The sequence below is a fragment of the Limulus polyphemus genome, unplaced genomic scaffold, assembly GCF_000517525.1.
Source record: "Limulus polyphemus unplaced genomic scaffold, Limulus_polyphemus-2.1.2 Scaffold158, whole genome shotgun sequence".
NCBI classification, from domain to species: domain Eukaryota; kingdom Metazoa; phylum Arthropoda; class Merostomata; order Xiphosura; family Limulidae; genus Limulus; species Limulus polyphemus.
In genome coordinates, this window is record NW_013665768.1 from 184,194 (window position 1) to 204,199 (window position 20,006).

The 20,006-nt window shown below is 33.4% G+C and overlaps 1 protein-coding gene across 2 annotated transcripts in view; it reads left to right on the top strand.

Moving 5' to 3' along the window:
* Positions 1-20,006, top strand: part of LOC106476670 (organic cation transporter protein-like) — a 110,247-nt gene that overhangs the window by 74,111 nt on the left and 16,130 nt on the right. For both annotated transcript variants that reach the window (XM_022381366.1, XM_022381367.1), the window contains exon 6: positions 8,872-9,019. In XM_022381366.1, the coding sequence (XP_022237074.1) occupies positions 8,872-9,019 (148 nt within the window). The remainder of the gene's footprint in view (positions 1-8,871; positions 9,020-20,006) is intronic.

Below are 20,006 nucleotides of genomic sequence, written 5' to 3' on the forward strand. Positions count from 1 at the left end.
ATATCTTCTTTGTCACGTGACTCAAAATATTTAAAATTTCCTTTAGATGATTACTGTAAATAATATGGTTTATTATTGAATTTGTTTTTACAGAAATATTGTGGCAAATCTTCAGGAAGATGAATCACAAGAAATACAAGACTTGGTGGACATTACTGGACACTATGGTCCGTGGTAGAAACGAGTGTTCCTAATTGCTTTCTTTGTGATAATGCCAAATTCTTGCCATATTCTGGTCATGACATTTTTCGCTCCCGACATTGACCATTGGTGCAGCAGACCACCAGCCTATTCCAATCTGACTATCAACCAGTGGAAATCTCTAGCCATCCCCCCTGTGAAGAATTATAATGACAACGCCACCTACAGCCACTGTCTGATTTATAAAAATATTACTGATTCTCCTTCAAGAGTAGAACAGTCGAATGTCACGTGTACATCATGGGAGTATGACAACTCTTTCTACACTTCAACTGTTGTTGATGAGGTGATATTATAATATGTAATATCAGTAAAATATCATTAATTCTTTCACGCCCGAGCATTTCGTGTCGCATTCGGAGAAAACGTGCGAAAATAAATTTTGAAAAATTATTTGCAATATATCCCCACAAATTTTCTCCTAAATAAACTTACAAGTGAAATGTTGAAATTTTAAACTTTCATTTGATATGGCTTTTATTAATATTTGCTTTGGATGAAATAATGATAACGAAAAATCGAATCTTTAGTTCTAATTGTCAGTTTTTAGCTCCCGTTTGGAATCTGTATTCAGGTTGTGTAAATAAATAAATTTCCCACCTGCGCAGAAACAACTTACCCACAGACTAAACAAAGTCGAAAATGCGTAGATTTAGAAGAAACTCAGACACACAAATAGGTGTTTCACCATACCATGATTATGTAGCTAAAAACTTCATAAAAATTTGGAAACAAGCATAAAACATACATTTAAGCATTAAAGTTTTTAATTCAAAAAACCGAGTACTAAAATCAAAGATCATCTAAGGAAGGTTTATTCTGACAACTTCAACGATGGAAGCATCTACAAATATCAATGCACTTAATAGACAAAACGGAACGCAACATAAATAATAGGATCAAAGAACATAACAATCTCCCATCACAAGTACAGCACAATGAATCACCATCCAATCAATATTAGCAACTAGAAAATTTTATGTAACAAGAACAACATTACTAGAAGAAGCGTTAATTACTCATGAACTAACCCTTATTTAAACCAAAACACAAGTGTTACCCTATATGTTTTCTAAATTGGGACAAAATGCTCGCGCAATACCTTCATACAATAGACAACATTTTACCTGATGATGAACACACTAGTAGTCGAAACGTTGTTATAAAGTCAAGAAATTAAATACTCGAAAAGCTGTGTCACTGGACTTTTATTCAATTTTTTTTTTTCAGCTGAGAGAGATTAAAAACAGTGATTTTTTAAAGTTGATGTCAAAAACTGTAACATTCAACTATCTGAGCATTTTTCGTTATAGCTATATTATTTCTAAGTTTGTCGAAGTTATAAATATATGAGCTAAACTTTGGTTGGCATTGTGATCCGTATAGCTAAATGAAGCAGTCTAAATTTGCCAAAGTAGGGCCTGAAAATCGTCTTAAAATCTACCCAACTATTATCACTTTACTTGTTTGTTTACTTTTTTATTGCACCAACGATCCCTACTTTCCGTTATTTTTTTTCTATTTTACTAATACAGTCTATGTAAGTTGTAATCCTTAGATAGGCCGATCATGTAAGAAATATAGTTTGTACTTTTAGTTGTAGGTTAGCGGTTATGGGCGTATTGTTATGTTTTAACACGTAGTGGTTTTTATGTCTTTATAATTCATAGTTACCAAAAATTTACACTTAGATTTCAAAATGTCCCATGGTTATTTTGATGTATGATTGAAATGCCCATACATTCAAATTTGGAGATGTTTACGAGTTTTTAATTTTTCTTAATAAAAGGTCAAAGGTTGCATAATACCGTACACCGGGCGCAAATAGGTTAAGCGTAACTTATACACTTCAACTACTGTCGATAATGTGAGGTTCTAACCTAATCCCATCAAAGAGTTACACCTAACCTAATCCCATCAAAGAGTTACACCTAACCTAATCCCATCAAAGAGTTACAGTGTAAAAGTTGTTTCACGTTATTTACTGATGTCTCATATTCAACAGTTGAAGTATAGGAGTTATGTCGTATATCGTTTTGCTGATTTTTTACACACTATATGCAACATCAATAAAGTAATGTGAAATAAAGTTTACATCTGTCTAGAAGGGATGTTGGTTACTGTTCCGTTCAGTTAACAGAGTTACTGAGTAGAAACCTGCTTAGATAACAGGAGCGTTGCTTACATTCAGTCTCTTTCAGTAGTGATACTGGTTCGAGTTTTGCCTTGTTAGCAACTTGTTTTTGAGTCCTGCTCACTTAACAAGGATAATGGTTTGTGTCCTGCTAAATCTTAAGTGGAATATTGGTACGAATCCTACTCAGTTAAGATGTTGAATGGCGTACAGCTCAGACGTGTTAATTACAGCTTTTCTCAGTTTCCTTTACTACATCTTTACAAACTGTATCTATTTATGTGTATTTGTGTGCAGCGTAAAAAATATCTTCGGTTCCTATTATTCAGGCAGTTTTGTTTAGAAATATTACCACTTTAATACTGAAGAATTTGAATTATCAGAATTCACAGCTCCCCATCCTCCGATAAACATTTTTTTTTTATTCAGAGTGTAAGACTCCATCAGAAAGAAGCAGTTTTTTAGCAGTAATGTGATAGGTTTCGAAAACACGTGTTTCTCGGGGGTTCTATAAAAGCCCGGGAAACCACTCAGACAGTGAGGAATGCTGAAGGTTTAATTGACAAATATGGACCGAAATATTTATCAAAGACATTTTATTAAAGACACTTAAATTTCATCATAATATATTTATTCTACCTTTAGATACAATTAAGTTATCAAAATTAAAGAAAGGCAGTCCTAGATAGCTAGAATAAATTCATTATTTCCTTATTTGTCTTTAATTCACTATATATATTTTCATCAACCAAAATTAAGACCACGTCAATTTCTTACTAAAAGCGAGTATCGATAGAATACAGATATTGAGAAAAGCAAAATTAGTTATTTTGCGGAATTAATGAAAAAACATATTTCATCTTACTAATGCGTTTAAGATGGTTGTTTTAATTCTGTTTCTGATATTCATATATCAATAAGATTAATAATTCTGATCATCCCGTGTTTCGAAGGTTATTTCTCTTTTTGTAAATAATTCCTTACGAAGCTGAAGTAAGCAGAACTTGTGCATCTACATGTTTTTAATATATAATAAAAATGTGCGTTTTCTAATTAATATATAATCATCACTTACTGTGTACATCGTTTTTCCATACTATCTTATGTTTGCTTTGTCATATGTAAATAGATACCTTGCAAGTGAAATTATAAGTCAAAATATGTTCAAGATTACTGATGAAATACATGTTACTTTACCTCACAGTGGGACCTGGTGTATGGCAGTGAATGGTTGCTGTCATTGAGTATCACCGTTGTTATAGCAGAAAGTTTCTTCTCTTCTTTAATATGTGGTCAACTGTCCGAACCTACTGAACTGAATAATGAATTCAATAACCAGCAACTTTTACAGAACCATTGATAGTGTTTTCTTCCTTTGGTACGTTCAAAAACACGTAAGGGTTTTTTAAAATGTTTATTTTTGAGGTTCATTTCTCTTCCGGTTTCTGTTTTTGTCTTAAAGGACCCTCACATGTTTTGTACATTTTAAAGAAACATAACTTATTATCAATGAAAACAATGTCGAAGTCATTCGAAAAGAACTAGACAACAACAACAAAAAAAGCTATTTTAACGCCACCTATAAACTTGTCCTCAACATCACGAGTCTGTAACGTTCTTTCGAATTCATTTGTATTTTTTTTCAATGTAACTTTTACTTCAGGATGACCCGATACTACTGGTAGGAACGTTGTAATTAGTAAAATAACTTCCCTACTGTACAAGTTGCTGTTATTCTATTTTGAATTAAAATCAGAGATAACAACGTAAGTCCAGTATTTCAAGTAGTGATACTAATATTATATTGTAAATGGTTGCTGTAAGCGGCTGTGATATTATGCTTAATTAATGAGCTGAGCCAACTTAAGAGTTCCTACAATATGCAATAAGTAATATAAAAGATAATTATTTTATTTTTCACAATTATTGAATCATTAGTTTTGTAATATTTGATATTATATCTGGCATTGCGCGAAACACGCCGTTGACAGTAGATTTGGCGGAAACAAAGTAGTCCAGATACTATTATGCACTCTTCTTCTCGAAAAATAACTAAGGGATCGAATAAAGAATGTAGTGTAGTAAATAGAGTAAGTATAATAATATTGTTTTATGACAAATATGATTCATTTCAAGAGTTTCTGCAATAAGTAATCACAAATATAATTATATGATTTGCTTATAAAAAATTGTGTCATTAGTGCTTATTAATATGAAATGTATTTTCAGGTATAGTCGTAGACCCATCACACTGACGTGTATCACTCTCTTTTTTTTTGCCGTCTGGTATAGCATGCACTTTCTCTACGACATTTGTTATGTTTCTGATCCTTAGATTTATTCTCAATTTTGGAATGTCAGGAGCAACGGCTACTTCATTCGTATTACGTAAGTTTTCTAAATGCTCTAATAGTTTGTTTTTTTAATACCTGATGCCTAAACCTACATTTTATGCTATTCGACATATCGTTTCATGTACCGTTGCGACGTGGCAACTTAATTACATTAAACAAACAGCTAAGTGGTGACTGTTAAGAATATACTACAAACGAAGTCGTAAACTACTGAAAAAAGAACAACAGAAAGTTGTTGATGCACTGACAGAAGATTTGTATTCACAAAGAATAATACATGAACAATAATGTATTGTTATAGAACAGAATGCACATAGTACGTGTTTGTAGAAAACCAAAAGCAATTTGATAATGAAATGACACATAACCCATACCATGGCAACACATAACAACTTGGTAAAGTAATGACAGAGAATCAATAACAATGGAACACGTTGCAACTTAATAATGTATTGACAGAGAGTCCAAAGCAGAGGATTATAAAGTAACTTGGTAATGTAAGGAAAGAGAACCAATAACAATGGAACACGTTGCAACTTAATAATGTATTGACAGAGAACTGATGGCAAGGCAACACATAGCAACTTCATAATGTATTGACAGATACCCATAGCAGGGCAACACATAGAAACTTGTTAAGTAACATATTTCGGAAAACTAAATAGTTATGACAATTTAGGAAAAAAAAGGTAACAGTAGAAAGATGTTAATCTTAAACGTGACAAAGGGGTTAAGCTCTAAACGTTGTTGAATACATCACCTTCTAGTATAACATTTTCTGACAATTTTGTATATGTCTTATCTTCAAATATTTGTAATACATTATATCAACCAACAGTTAGTGGCGTGCCTTTTATTTTCTTTTGGGATATATTACTGTAAAATTCTAGCGTGGACCCAATATTTACTTTTCTATTTTTATTTTAAAATTCTAAACTTCTATGGGACAAAATCCTTTTAAATTAAGATAGACCATTAATCTGTTTTTTTCTTCTGGCTTTTAATATGTTGGATGCCGAAAACCAGCGGAGTTAAAACAGAAATTTGTGTATTGAACAAAGCCAATACTGGATGACAGTGATTTTGCTATAAGCTGAAATTACCTTTACTAAATCTTAAAATTCATCCACATAAAGCAATAACAATCACATGTAAATAAAGAAAATCCACCAACTACTTTAATTTTATTGTTAAAATGTGCCTTTTAGGAGAGAGGAAAAAAATGTCAATGAAAGCTTACCGAAATGTGCCTCTTTAGATGAAAGAAACCAATAGAAGCTAACCCAATTATCTTACTGTGCTGAAAAAGTCCAGTGCAAGCTCAGGAAAATCTGACTTTTTAGAGATAAAAAGGCCAATGGAAGTTTACCAAATTATTCCACTTTAGTGAAACATTTCAGAGAAATCTTACTTAAACGTGCCTCTTTAGATGAAAAAAGTCAACAGTAGCTTACCAACTGTTCATACTTTAGTGAAACATTTCGGAAAAATCTTATCGAAATCCTTCTCTTTAGGTAAAAACTTCACTCGAAAACGAATCTTTGATAATGTAAAAGCCATTAGAAGCTTGCCAGTATGTATTACTTGAGGTAGCGTTCAAGTTATGCTTCTTTTCAAGTCGCTCAGAATGACAAATATGCTAATACGTTCCTTCTGAATGGATATAGAAAATAGAACAATTTTTTGAAATGAACCTTTTCTGGTAAATCAGGGAATTAAAAATTGCGTATTTAAATGGATCAGAAAGCTTTAAAATCATATCCCTTCATATGACTTAGAGAATGGTTTGTTTGTTTTGAATTTCGCGCAAAGCTACACGAGGGCTATCTGCGCTAGCCGTCCCTAATTTAGCAGTGTAAGACTAGAGGGAAGGCAGCTAGTCATCACCACCCACCGCCAACTCTTGGGCTACTCTTTTACCAACGAATTGACCGTCACATTATAACGTCCCCACGGCTGAAAGGGCGAACATGTTTGGTGTGACGGGGATTTGAACCCGCGACCCTCAGATTGCGAGTCGAGTGCCCTAACCACCTGGCCATGCTGGACCCTTAGAGAATGGAAACGTATGTTATTATGGCACTCACAGAAAGGACCCGTATTTGTCAAAATAGTTCTGAGAATGAAAATTTGTCAAATCTACCTCTGCATATCGCTCAAAAATAACTTTCACTTTAGGTAGATCAGAAAATAAAAAATTTGCTATTCAGGAAGACAGTTAGTGAAATCCTACTAAAAAGTAACATTTGTGTGGAGTAATTTAACGGCTTCTTATCGAAAACGAATCTCTTTAAGTTGAAAGAAACTGCTTAAATCGTCATGGCTGTATTAAGATATTCTAAAAACCGCCTAAAGGTTCTTCAAGCAACAGTCGAGTTCAGCATTTTGAAGGACTTGGAGAATATTGTAGCATTAATGTTTGTTATTTAGTTATTCAGCTGTTTAATAAGATAGAAATGAAAACAAAGTCCAAACTATCATTCGATTCACCACTTGTCAGCAAGTGATACCGGTTTCGGAAACTCTAACCCTCATCAGTAACTTTGGACAAGGACAAATCGAAATAATATATATATATATATAATATGCTATTTGAATCTAGCCAAGAAACAGGCGTGTCAGCAAAGGTTACGCCCTGCCTTTGGCTAGATGATGCGATAAAATGGAAGAACTGACTGATTATAATGGATGTATAGGATATAAAACTGGATATCTCATGAGAGTGTGTTACGTTTTTTTTTGTTTTTTTTTTCTTAACAGAGGAGAATCTAAATAACAAGATTAGGCTTAAGATAATATAATGGTGGAGTATATATCTTATATATGGTGTTTCAAGTTGTCTTTTACTCACCACAGTAAACCTATGTTTATATAGGATTTAAATAGTATATAGAACTGATTCAACTATTGTATCCATCTGGGTTATTCGGCAGGATTACTGATGAGGGAGAGTACCCCAAAACCGGTAATACGCAGTGATAGGTGGTAAATCGAAAGACATATTGAGCTTAATAATAATTCTGAATATTTTGAACAGCTGATGTTCATTCACTTTAACAAATATATCAGGTTTGATTATTTTTGTTTCAGTTTTAAACGTTAACGTTTTGTAACCACGCAATATTTAGCAGGGATAACTTGTCCAATTCTTTCTACAGTTATGGAGTCAGTCGGTGCAGACTACCGTCATGTCCTGGGGATATGCTTCGAATTTGGCTGGGCTCTCGGCTATATCATCTTGCCAGGATTAGCGTGGCTGATAAGAGACTGGTCCAATTTACAAATGACTATCACTGTTCTTGGTGTATTGTTGTTTAGTCTATGGTAGTAAGTAATCAGTGATGGTTTGGTTATGGTTACAATCTTCTTTATTGATATTCTGCAACTTATAAGTTGATTTAATCTTAAAATATAAACGACTTTTGAAAACAGAAAATTTATCATATTTTGTTGTTGTTGTTGTTTTCAACATAAAAGGAGGATTGTTAATATCTGTGAATAAAGTGCTAATTAAAGTAAAAGAAATATAAACGTTTTAAAGAAATGGTACTTTGCAAAAATAGGATTCAGGAGAAACACGAAAAATATATACTTAATTGTAATGAAAAATATATTGATATTATCATATTCTCATTGCGTTTATATATGTATATTTTATCTTGCCAAAGTCAAACATTTTTCATCTCGAAATAGTATTTCACTTAACTTTATCAGAAATTTTTATTATTACGTCATTATCAACCTTGACAAAATAAGACAATAATGTAGTGTTTTTCCGCGAGGTGTCTCCCCTGAAAGATAAGTCTTATCGAAGAGGAAAACATTTACATTAATAAAGTTAGCCAATATGAACCAAGTCTGACATAGAAGTATCAAAGATAACCAGAATCCTATAATTTATTAATTTATGTTTGTAATTAAAGTTTGGTGAGTCTTGTTTATATAAAGTTTATTTTTAGGTATTATGTTTTGATACAGCTACGCTAAGAACAGTTAAATGTTTAACATGCAAGTCCATTTAAAGGAACCTTTATTGCTTTATAAGTTCTTGTAATAACAGTTTTTGTTGGTAAATTAAACCGTGAACCATGCACATGATGGTGATTTATATTGGTGGCACTGACAAAAATAATTGTTCTAGTTAGATAAAAAGCCATTAATGTTTCTGATCTATACTAATAGGTTTCTTCCGGAATCTCCACGTTGGCTATTATCTCAAAATAAAGCAGAACAACTACAGAAAGAGCTAGAGAAGGTGTTAAAACTGAATAACAGGCAAGTCTCTAACCTGGAAGGTGTCGTCAAAAGACTGATCAACAGGGAAAACAAGGTTAGAAGAAACCATCAATATAAAAAAGGTAGTAATACCAAGCTTCCATCAGTTAAGCAGTTCTAAACTGTAACTGAGGATCTTAGATTAAGCAGCTGAAGATGTATTATGAATCACATAGATACGGAAAGTACGTAGAATCTTAATGTGGTATTCAGTTTTACTGATAGCTACAAGTTACAAGTTTATTGATAGTTACAAGTATCCGCAGAAAGAAACACGAACAGCGAAGGAAATTGAAACAACCACAAGTGAACAGTTTGTTTGTTTGTTTTTGAATTTCGCGCAAAGCTACACGAGAGCTATCTGCGTTAGCTGTCCCTAATTTAGCAGTGTAAGACTAGAGGGAAGGCAGCTACCCATCACCTCCCACCGCCAACTCTTGGGCTAATCTTTTACCAACGAATAGTGGGATTGACCGTCACATTATAACGCCACCACGGCTGAAAGAGCGAACATGTTTGGTGTAACGAGGATTCGAACCCGCGACCCTCAGTGAACAGTGAATCAGATTTTTAGTCACACAAAGTGTAAGTCGTTAATTAACTTGTAAACATCTACGTTCTTAGTTAGGCTTCATTTGGGTGTTGGTTAGGAGAACAGGTTGAAAACACCTCAATATTAGGTAAAGAAAAGCGTAAAAATAATCACACGAGAAAAAAAGATAAAGAAGAATGAAGATACCAAACTACCTTTATCAATGCAGAAAACAGGTTTATCTATCGAATGCGCTAGAATGTTATCGAGTTTCATTGAATTAAGATACCAAATTGTTAAATCAGACAAAGGTAGTTGTGCAGTATCCACAATCGTTATGCTATTTGTGTTAGCGATCATTACCAACACATATATAAGAGATCAACATCCAACTCGTATTTACTTGTGCACATCTCTATACCATATCTGAAAACAGTGTGTTTTAATCCAGAAAACACTTATACATAAATATATGACGTCGGCTAAAGTTTAGACGTCATATTGCAAGTCACATCTGTAGCTCTAATCATGGATGAGGAAGTATTAAATCCACCTTTTACTGCAAGTAAAATTACTTGTATTTTATCTGATCTAGTCCAAATTTTAGATGAAATACCTAAGAATAGGTATACTGCTAAATTATAACTTGATACGCTATCTGATCCATACCAGTCGGACCAATAACAATGAATAGCATGACTAGTATACATCATTTTGGAATAAACTCGAAGCAAAAAAGTTAAGAACTAAGCCATTTCCAAATGTACTAGTACCAATAACAAAACTCTAATTAGTATATAATTTTCATATAAAGAGGAAGTGATATAGGAAGTATCCCAACATTTGGAAAGTGACATTTAACTATATATCATGGAAATTTAATTCTTTCCCATCTTTGAGGTGTAAATCTGATCAAGGTACTATTAATCCACTTTCTTTCTCACACTCACACTGATACACAAATGCTGGGTACCTAAATATTTATAGGTCTCTCTTAATAATTATGTGAGGAATCAGAGAGATATATTAAATTATGGAGATCGCGGAACTTGATTGATTGATTTACAATATACGTTATGAATTATGATTCACAAAATTTACTCGAATGTGAATCGTGTTTATTAAGTTAACTATAATAGATACTATTTGTAATAAATAAATTATAAACACATGAATAAATATGGAATATAGAAGTAAACATTAGCAATAGTTACTGTATAATTCGTTCGCTCGTTTGTTGTTAAGCAGAAAGCTAGTGCTTTTGCTCACCGCAGGTATCGAATCCCTATCTTTAATGCTATAAGCCCTCAAACTTGTTCCTTAATCACTGTGGGGCCAAATACTATTAATAATTTATTTTAAGTAATTAGATTATTTTATTTCAAATTCATGTGTATATTATAAATAGATTTTCAACTTCTTTAATAGTAGTTGTCTATCTCTTCGATGTTGGTTTAGTGTGTCTACCATTAAATAATCTTACCTTGGTTGGTATATTATTATAAAGCTTTTGTGCTTGTTACAAATATTTTTTTCTAAATAATTCCTTCATTACGATAGGAATTTCTAAATTCTCAAGCTCTTAAGCTTTTCTATAGTACATATCAATTTTAGTGGAGTCAAAATAGGGAATTGTAGCTTGATAAAATATAGTAGACATTATTTCCAGCCTTGTTTGTTTCTTATTTTTAGAGTCCCTAGTTGTAGATTTGAAAAAATAATATTTGCATTTTGATTCAACTTATTTCTGTACTTTTTGATGATCCATATTCCCCCATCTTATAACAACAAATTTTACTAATCTTGTAAATAATTATTCTTTCTTTGTACGTAACTATTTTCCTTTTGAGTCAAAGACATTTCCATTGCTTTACAAAATTCAACTCTTAGTTTAACTTCAATTAAAACAACTTGTTTATTTCCAACACCAATTTTATAACATCAAAATAACTTTTTCCGGCCCCCAATGGCACAACGGTATGTCTGCAGACTTACAACGCTAGACACCGGGTTTCGATACCCGTGGTGGGCAGATCAGAGATATCCCATTATGTAGCTTTGTGTTTAAGTTCAAACAAACAAAGTTACAACGCTAGAAATCGGGTTTCGATACCCGTGGTAAGCAGAGCAGAGATAGCCCATTGTGTAGCTTTGTGCTTAACTTCAAACAAACAAACAAACTTTTTTCCTCTTTAGCACTAGTCCGAGAATGTAAAACAGCTTTTGTTTTTAACTTTTAATACTAGTGTTTTGTAGTTAACACCAGTTTTATAATATAACAGCCTCTTATATTTCACACCTTCTTTGTAACGTTAATGTAACATTTTATATTCGCCCTCAGTAGTATAATGTAGAGCAGAGTTTGGGTTTTAACACGAACCATATACTTTAAAATAAAGCTTTTATTTCTGATAGCAACCGAATAATATATATAGTAACTTATATTTGACACCAGCCCTGTAATGTAAAGGGACTTTTTATATTTAACACCAGCTGCTTAATATAAACACCTTTTTGTATCTAATAACAGCTTTAGAGTTTTGTTCATTCAATATTCTTTTGTTTAAATTCACTTTCCTTCTCAAGGATAAAGAACAACCATCGAAGGAGCAAGCAACCTTCGTCAATCTCCTGCTAACTCCCAACATGCGAAGCAAGACGTTGAACATCTACTTTAACTGGTAAGTGATTCTCACATACAGGTATATATTACCCAAATAGAAGTTCTTGTGGCAACTATCTATTCAGAAGATACTAGCTCAACCACATTAATTGGAAAATATCTCGTTACACGCTTTATTGTTTGTTTGTTTGTAATTAAGCACAAAGCTACACAATGGGCTATCTGTGCTCTGCCCACCACGGGTATCGAAACCCGGATCCTAGCGTTGTAAGTCCGCAGACATACCGCTGTGCCACTGGAGGGCTACACGCTTTGTACTTACTTGGTAGAGGGGAACGATGTTCAGAGGCAAGTAGCCTGAAATATAAAGTTTGTCTATGTGTCTTAAAATTATGTTAATTCCTGGGAAGTCAAAAGTGTCATGTAAACGTCCTCAAATGTGAGGACGGGCTGAGATATGACATTCTTTACATGACATGTCGGGCGTAAAAAAGTGCAATATAGAAGTCACTTCAAGAATTTACAATTCCAACAGATGCATCTAAATTTAGCTTAGAGTTTTGTGTTTAATAAATAAAAAAGCATTAAACTGATTACAGGAATAAATCATAGTCTCAAAATTGTTTTCATATATAGAGCCAATTTTATTCCGTCCTTTAATGCCAAGGAAACCATGATACATATATCAACCCTCATGTTTTACCAGGTTAGTCTTTGATTTTTGTCGTACCCACGATCTTGGCAAGCTGACACATATTCATTGGATATTCCTTCTGCCTTTGTTACTTGATGGCTGAATAAATTAGTTTTGTAAATTTATCAATTATGTAAAGTATTTTGTTATAGTAATGCATTCTGTCATAATTTAGATCTATTTTAAGCTAAAGGAATGAATATATCTTTCTGGTATTGTACGAAAGACCTTTTGGGCGGTGACTTGTAGGGAGACTACAGATAGATCTGAAATGCTATTTTTGCATGTTTCTGATTTGGAATCCGAAATGAACAGATTAAAAGGAGTGTATAAAAAAACATTTGCAGTTTACATGATTTTATCACATCTTTTAGGCCTGATAATTTCTAAAGTTTCGACTGGTTTTCGGCATTTAAACCGTAACATTCAAAAGAATGTTTTTCGATGAGTGACATAATGTTATGGAAAACTTGAATAAGCGAGGGGTGTGGAACATTCCTTAATAATCTATTACTATAGGAACAATTGACAATCTGTTGCCATGGCAAATGATTACAAAATATCTAATTAAAATCCTTTAAATTACTCATCTTCAAAGATGTTGACGATAGTTTAATACTGTTTTTCAGTTTTGTATTTTTGTCAGTTTGTTTCACATCATAAACTCATTCTGTTCTTATTTCCTAATATAAAACCATTATTTCATTAAAAAATATATAAAAAACTTAAATTTTGAACTGATAACTTTTTATTTTCATCTCCAGCAAACGAAACATCACAACAGATTATATAAGTTTAAAGTTTTATCTTTGTACTTGGTTTCTTTAAAGTGACATTTCAATACTGTGGCACATACCGGTTCCTCGTTTGGCTGCAGTGCAACTAGTTATTAAATTGATGTAAAACACACCATCGCCATTATTTTCTGCCATCTGAGTTGCGTCACAACTACAAGCATATGAGAATAGTTGGTCGCGCTTCAGACAAAAACATGTATACATGACTACATGACAGTGTTCAATTGGGCAGCAGAATACAATATCACTCACCAGCTCTAGTGCTGCTGCTGACTGAGATATGAGTTTTTGATCGTAGTAGGTTTCCACTGATATCCTTCTCGTAACTAAAGCCTGTTGGTTTCCGATCCGCGTGGATTGCAGTGACGGTTTCTTACCATATCATCTGTTGCAAGACAGGTCGTATAACATGAAGCTTGAATCTGTTATTTATAGATGGAAGCTCCTTCTTTAGAACTTTTTTGAGCTTGTCAAGTTAGCTCTAAGTTTGTCAAGACAATAACCACCATCCTTGCCATAAACAGATGCAGTAAAGAGAGAGACAGCTTCTAATCCTAGTTTTGTTAGGGCTGAAGTTGAACTCATCAGAGACACGGACTTGTACTAGGTACTTCATCATAAATCGAAATGTAGTCTTGTAAGTATGACAAGAAAAGGCACTCACAATAAGGCCCCTTCAGATGCAATACACTGGTAGGATAATTTTCAGTTGTTCTTGAATTATTCTTTAGAGTAAAGTATGTTCTGATACATACCTCTTCATATATATGTATTTACCTTCCCTACCACTGCACAAATCTGCTTTCTCACTATGAATTTCAGCTGAGGAGGACAAGAACATATGTTTCTGGACGTGCCATTGTGATGCTGTTATGACTATTATCTGCAGCATAGTCAGCATCTAACCCCATGCATGTGTCTACTTTTTCCTCATTTGACTTAAGCTCTGGGATTTCTGAGTGGAATTCCTTTTTTCTACTGCAAAAACAGTGTCATATTGTACTTCTGAGATTTCTTGTTCGTGGCCATCTTTTAGAAGCTTTTCAACCTTCTGGATCATGTGGTAAGTATAACATCTTGTCAAAGGAGCTTTATTTTCCTCTCGCAGGAGAAAAGCCTAAAATAAATTTTGACTTTATCCTCAATCTAGATTTTTGTCTGTAATTCAGAGTATATAAGTAACAGGAAATGTGGCAAACTTTCATCAAAGGACTGCCCAGAAGTACTCTAATCACAAAGGTGCCGTAAGTACAGGAAAACTGCTATGGGAGATTACAAATATTTATAATGTAAATTTTGCAATAATCATTGTCTATGATTTTTTTCAAAAAAATAAAAATTTCAAGCAAACCATAAGATCATATTATCAAGTTTAATTTACAGTGTGGTTAAAACGTAAGTTTTGCAGTTCAGTATATCATATCTTTCAGTATGGTTTAGGAAGATGACATTGTACAGGGGTAGGGCCAATTAGAGGGGAGACCAGGAGGGCCATTTGGCCCTAGGCTTCAAGTTTAAAGGGGCCTCAAATTTAGACACTAATTATTTTATTTTTTGCATTTATTAAGTTTCGTGACTTGTTTTATGTGCCTCCCAATCAGACCAAAATGTGACCCACACTCTCAACTTAGAGCTGCAAATTATGTATATATATTAAATATTCAAAATATGTTTGACTTTTCTGTTTCATGTGTTATCTTTTTTTTATTAAGGGCCTCCAAAGATAGAAGTGGTCCAGTCCTTTCTGAACCTCTGAGAGGGCCTGCACAGGGGTGTTAAGGGTATCATGTGGATGTAAATGCCACAGTTATCACATTTTGCCACTAGAGGCGCCACTACGACCTAATGTATGATCAATCACATTAATAGACCAAAATGTGCTTCTTCAACATCCAGAATGAATTACATCCATGCAATAATAAGTTAGCAAACAACGATTTATAAGCATAATGAAATGATTTATTTTGAGAGGAACATAATACATGTTTCGACAAAACGTTAGTCTGTCTTCTTCGTATTCTGTTGAATTTTTATTATATTAGCATAATGTGTTTCCATGCTCAAGTATTACATTCATGTAATAATAGGTATTGCAACAACAATGCAGTCTAATCTGGTATGATGGCCACTTCCTAGAAACTTCAGTCCTTATGGTCTGAAATTTAGCAATGCTTCCCATAGTATACGATTGACTTCAGTTACCACCACAAACAGTAATTGGATGGTGTTAGATCAAGTGAACGAGATGGCGATTCACAAGGACTCTATCACATTTTGTTGCTGCAGAATTAGAATCAAATTGTTTGCATGGTACCGTTTATGGTCCAATGACAAAGTCAGTTATTAAGCCACAACACATTGTCATCTTAGCATTATGAAAGTGTGTCCAACCGATAGTGCATGTGCATGTGTTGACACTTCCATAAAGGGGGAAGTATGCTCATCAGTCCACAAGATATTGGCAACCATTGATCATCGAGTTCTAGTCTTGCCAAGAACTAAAACATAAAATCAACACATCGGATTAAATCAGTCTCCTTCATTGAGTTAACATTATGCAACTTGAAAGGAAATATCATTTCAAAAGCTCACCTCTTTAAACACTTGAAAATTTCATGTCGGTTGAATGTGCAACACTGTGATCGACAAACCCATTTATATTAATATGAAATAAACACGAAAATGAAACCTGGTAGCAACATTTAAAACTGTGGCATTTTCATAAGCACGAAAGCATTATTTTACCTTATTACAAGATTGAAAACAAAACTGAAATATCTAAAATACTTACAGTTTTCCTACATTTTTTTCATTTCAAGTATATACTCATTTAAAATTTGATGACATTATTCATAGATTCCTATGACAACAGATTCTGTCATGGCATGTCCATAACTTTCCAGGTGATTAGAAAAAACTGCCATATACTCTTCTGCCCTCGGGTTTCGATATTCGTGGTGGGCAGAGCACAAACAGCCAATTGTGTAGTTTTGTGTTTAACAAAAAATAAAGAAACTGCATTTACTAGGCTACTCATTCAAGTTTTCCGATACATCACATTCATTTACAGTAAATATATATTGAAAATGATTATTGCATAAACAGCTGTTGCCATGGCAACCACATTTGTGAACTCATATCTGATAAAATTTAGAAAATCATTTAGTCACTGTGTAACAAAAGCTACTTTCTGTTAATTTTACATCAGCTTGCAAAAGTTTTACGTTACAACTGTAAATTAAACATTATAAAATATAGGTACTATATGTATCATAGTTTCCATAGCAACAGTAGATTTGAAGTTACTATACATCAGAAAGTGTTCCGCAGACAATGATTACCCGTATATATTTTTTTTAATGCATAGCCTTCTTTGATAGAAGATGCTTGTTTCAACACGTTGTCACATTTGAGAACATCTGCAAAGGTTTTTTTGGATCTAAGAATAATTTTGGTTTATGCTGAGGTCTTCAGTTTCAGTAGTATATGTGGCCATCCTAGTCATGTCAGTGTAGATATTCTAGCTTTCACTGAGGAAAAGATGTGGTGTCAAACCATTCCACGGTCTATGAAAAAAGGAAAAAAAAAGAATATTTTCCTCAAAACCTACGCGAAATATACAAAACGTTGGTTTAGCATATTTGAAATGACACATTTGTTTTTGTTTCATCTTAAAAAAACACAAGATAATATTTTGATGGTGTTTAGCTAATATTCAACTGATGAACACTACAATTTAAGATTGTCACTTTTGAGTATTACCTTGATCCATGTTTTAAGTGTTGATGTCATATTACATTTTCAGTCGCCTTTCTCAAGTGTGGTTAGGGCGCTCATTTGTAAAAGAGTAACCAAGGGTTGGTGGTGGGCGGTGATGACTAGCTACCTTCCCTATAGTCTTACACTACAAAAATAGGGGCTGCTAGCGCAGATAGCCCTCGTGTAGCTTTGAGCGAAACTCAAACAAACCAAATCCAACTAAAATTCCATTGGAACAGGTCCCTTTTTTCCGACCTTACACACACCTGTTTTCCAGAATATCGGATTATAACATTTCATAATCATGGGGGGTGGGGTACTTTCCATGCGCGATGAACAAGAAAGGCAACCGCTTACTCCAATCATCTTCTAAAGACTTGGGGTACTATAATCACCTAATTCCTTATAGAGTGACCAAAAGCCAAACACTTTCTCACCTCTCTCAACTGCAACCGATGTTCCTTACACCTAACTTCTTAACAAACAACCATTCATCTAATCATTTTAATGGTTATACCCAATATGATAGATCTTTATAATTTTTACTTTAGGATGATAGCTGTAATGAAGGTCATGTATGTATATATTGCTACGTATTAGATTTTCAAATTGTCTGAAACTGAGTTAACTGATAAAGTTAAATTTGGTAGTTAAATTGTACTTTGGATTTAGCAGTTAAATAAAAGCCGATATATAGTCAGTTTATGATATTTGCCAACAAGATTGATACACATAGTTTTCTTTTTAACACAAATACGTATTAATATACACACAACAATACAATTTACAATAACAATTATTACAAATAGTTATTACAAACAATGATTTATAAACAAAAGTTTCACAAACTTACAAGCAATATAAAGTCTTCTTTCTAGTCTGGAACTTCCTTGATATATTATCGAGGGTTCACGATGAGCGAGTTGATTACGAGTTGACGAAGGTATAATTCACTTAACAGGAAGCTAGCTAGCTTTGTCCTTCGTTATTCACCAGCCACACACGCCAAGTTTTACACGATTAATTTATATAATGTTTTCGTAAAAATACTGATGTCTGATGAGAATCCACTGAAGTTAAATGATTTGTAATGTTCGAACTTTGTAAAGGTTTCTGGTCAAATATCTGAAGTTATACCTTCCGAAGTTTTTGGCACACTGACTATAGCAAACTAATAATTGATAATAGAAATTTTTATTTTAAGTAACAATACTGAGCTACATTTAAGTGTTTACGTACATACACATATTGTTGATTCTTACTCTCGAGAATCGTCTACAACGTTGGAGAATAGGCGGAGTTTCGCAATACATATTTAACAGTATAAGCTATGTATATTTCTAAATATAAGTTTAATTTAAACAGACGTCGATATGAAACAAATATACAATAATAAATTCGTTACAACTCCCTCCTTAGAGAATTAAAAATTGGCGTTAGACAATTTTTAACTAATATATTATACATATACACATACATTGGCAACAATACATTATATATAATACATTATTCAAAGGATTACAAAACTTCAATTGTCATTACAGTATACAAACACAATCAATACAAAGAATCTTACGATCATAAAATTACATAGCACGTGAAAGTACATCAGTACAAATGCTATCAACCCCTTTGACATGGATTATCCTCAAATCATACTCTTGTAGTGATAAAGTGCAATTTAACAGTTTTCTTTCTTTCTTTTTTCTTTCTTTCTTTTTCTTTCTTTTCTTATCTTTCTTCTTTCTTTCTTCTTTCTTTCTCTCTTTCTTTCTTTTCTTTTCTTTCTCTCTCTTTTCATTTTTCTTTTTGATTAGATATCCCATAGTGGGTAACAATACTAAGACCATGTCCTCAGAACGGAACTTACATTCTTCAAAAGCTGAGGTAGGTTTTAAAAAAGCAACAGGAATTTTATGGTTGGATTTTCCGACTAAGTGACAGATATGACAAATATTACAAAACTGAGAAACATCTTGCCTAATTTTTGGCCAAAAGAAATGTCTCATAATTTTGTCACATGTCTTGTTGACACCTAAACGACTTCTTATGGGGAGTTCATTGGCAAATTTCAATATCTCAAAATGATATGATTTGAGAACAACAATTTGGTAAACTTTAGCCAAGTCCTCTGAAGCTGCTACATCTGGTGGTCTCCATTTCCTCATAAGCACACCATATTTGAAAAAATAACCATTTGGAACTTTCTCCAGTTCATCTTTTGTGAGTTCATATATAAATAGTGAAGAGATCTGCAGATCTTTTTCTTGCTCAGCAATCAGTTTACTCTTAGTAAACGAAACTTCACCAGGTGAATCAGATCCCTCACGTCCATAATTGGCACTCACCAAGGTATTGTCAGTAGGAAGATCATCCCCAATATCCCCGTCGGATCCAAAAAATGTCTGATACAAATCTATAATATCGTCCTCTGAATACATGTCTATCATTTGTTTTTGGCTTAATTTCTTAGCTTCGGCTGGAGTCACAGAACACGAGGGAAACACATCGGGATTCTCCTCAATCACAACATCATACTTGGATGAAACAGTGATTGGCTCACTAACCATTTTAGGTTCGGCAACAACTTTTCCCCCAGCCAAATCGTTTCCCAACAACAAAGATACACCCTTAATT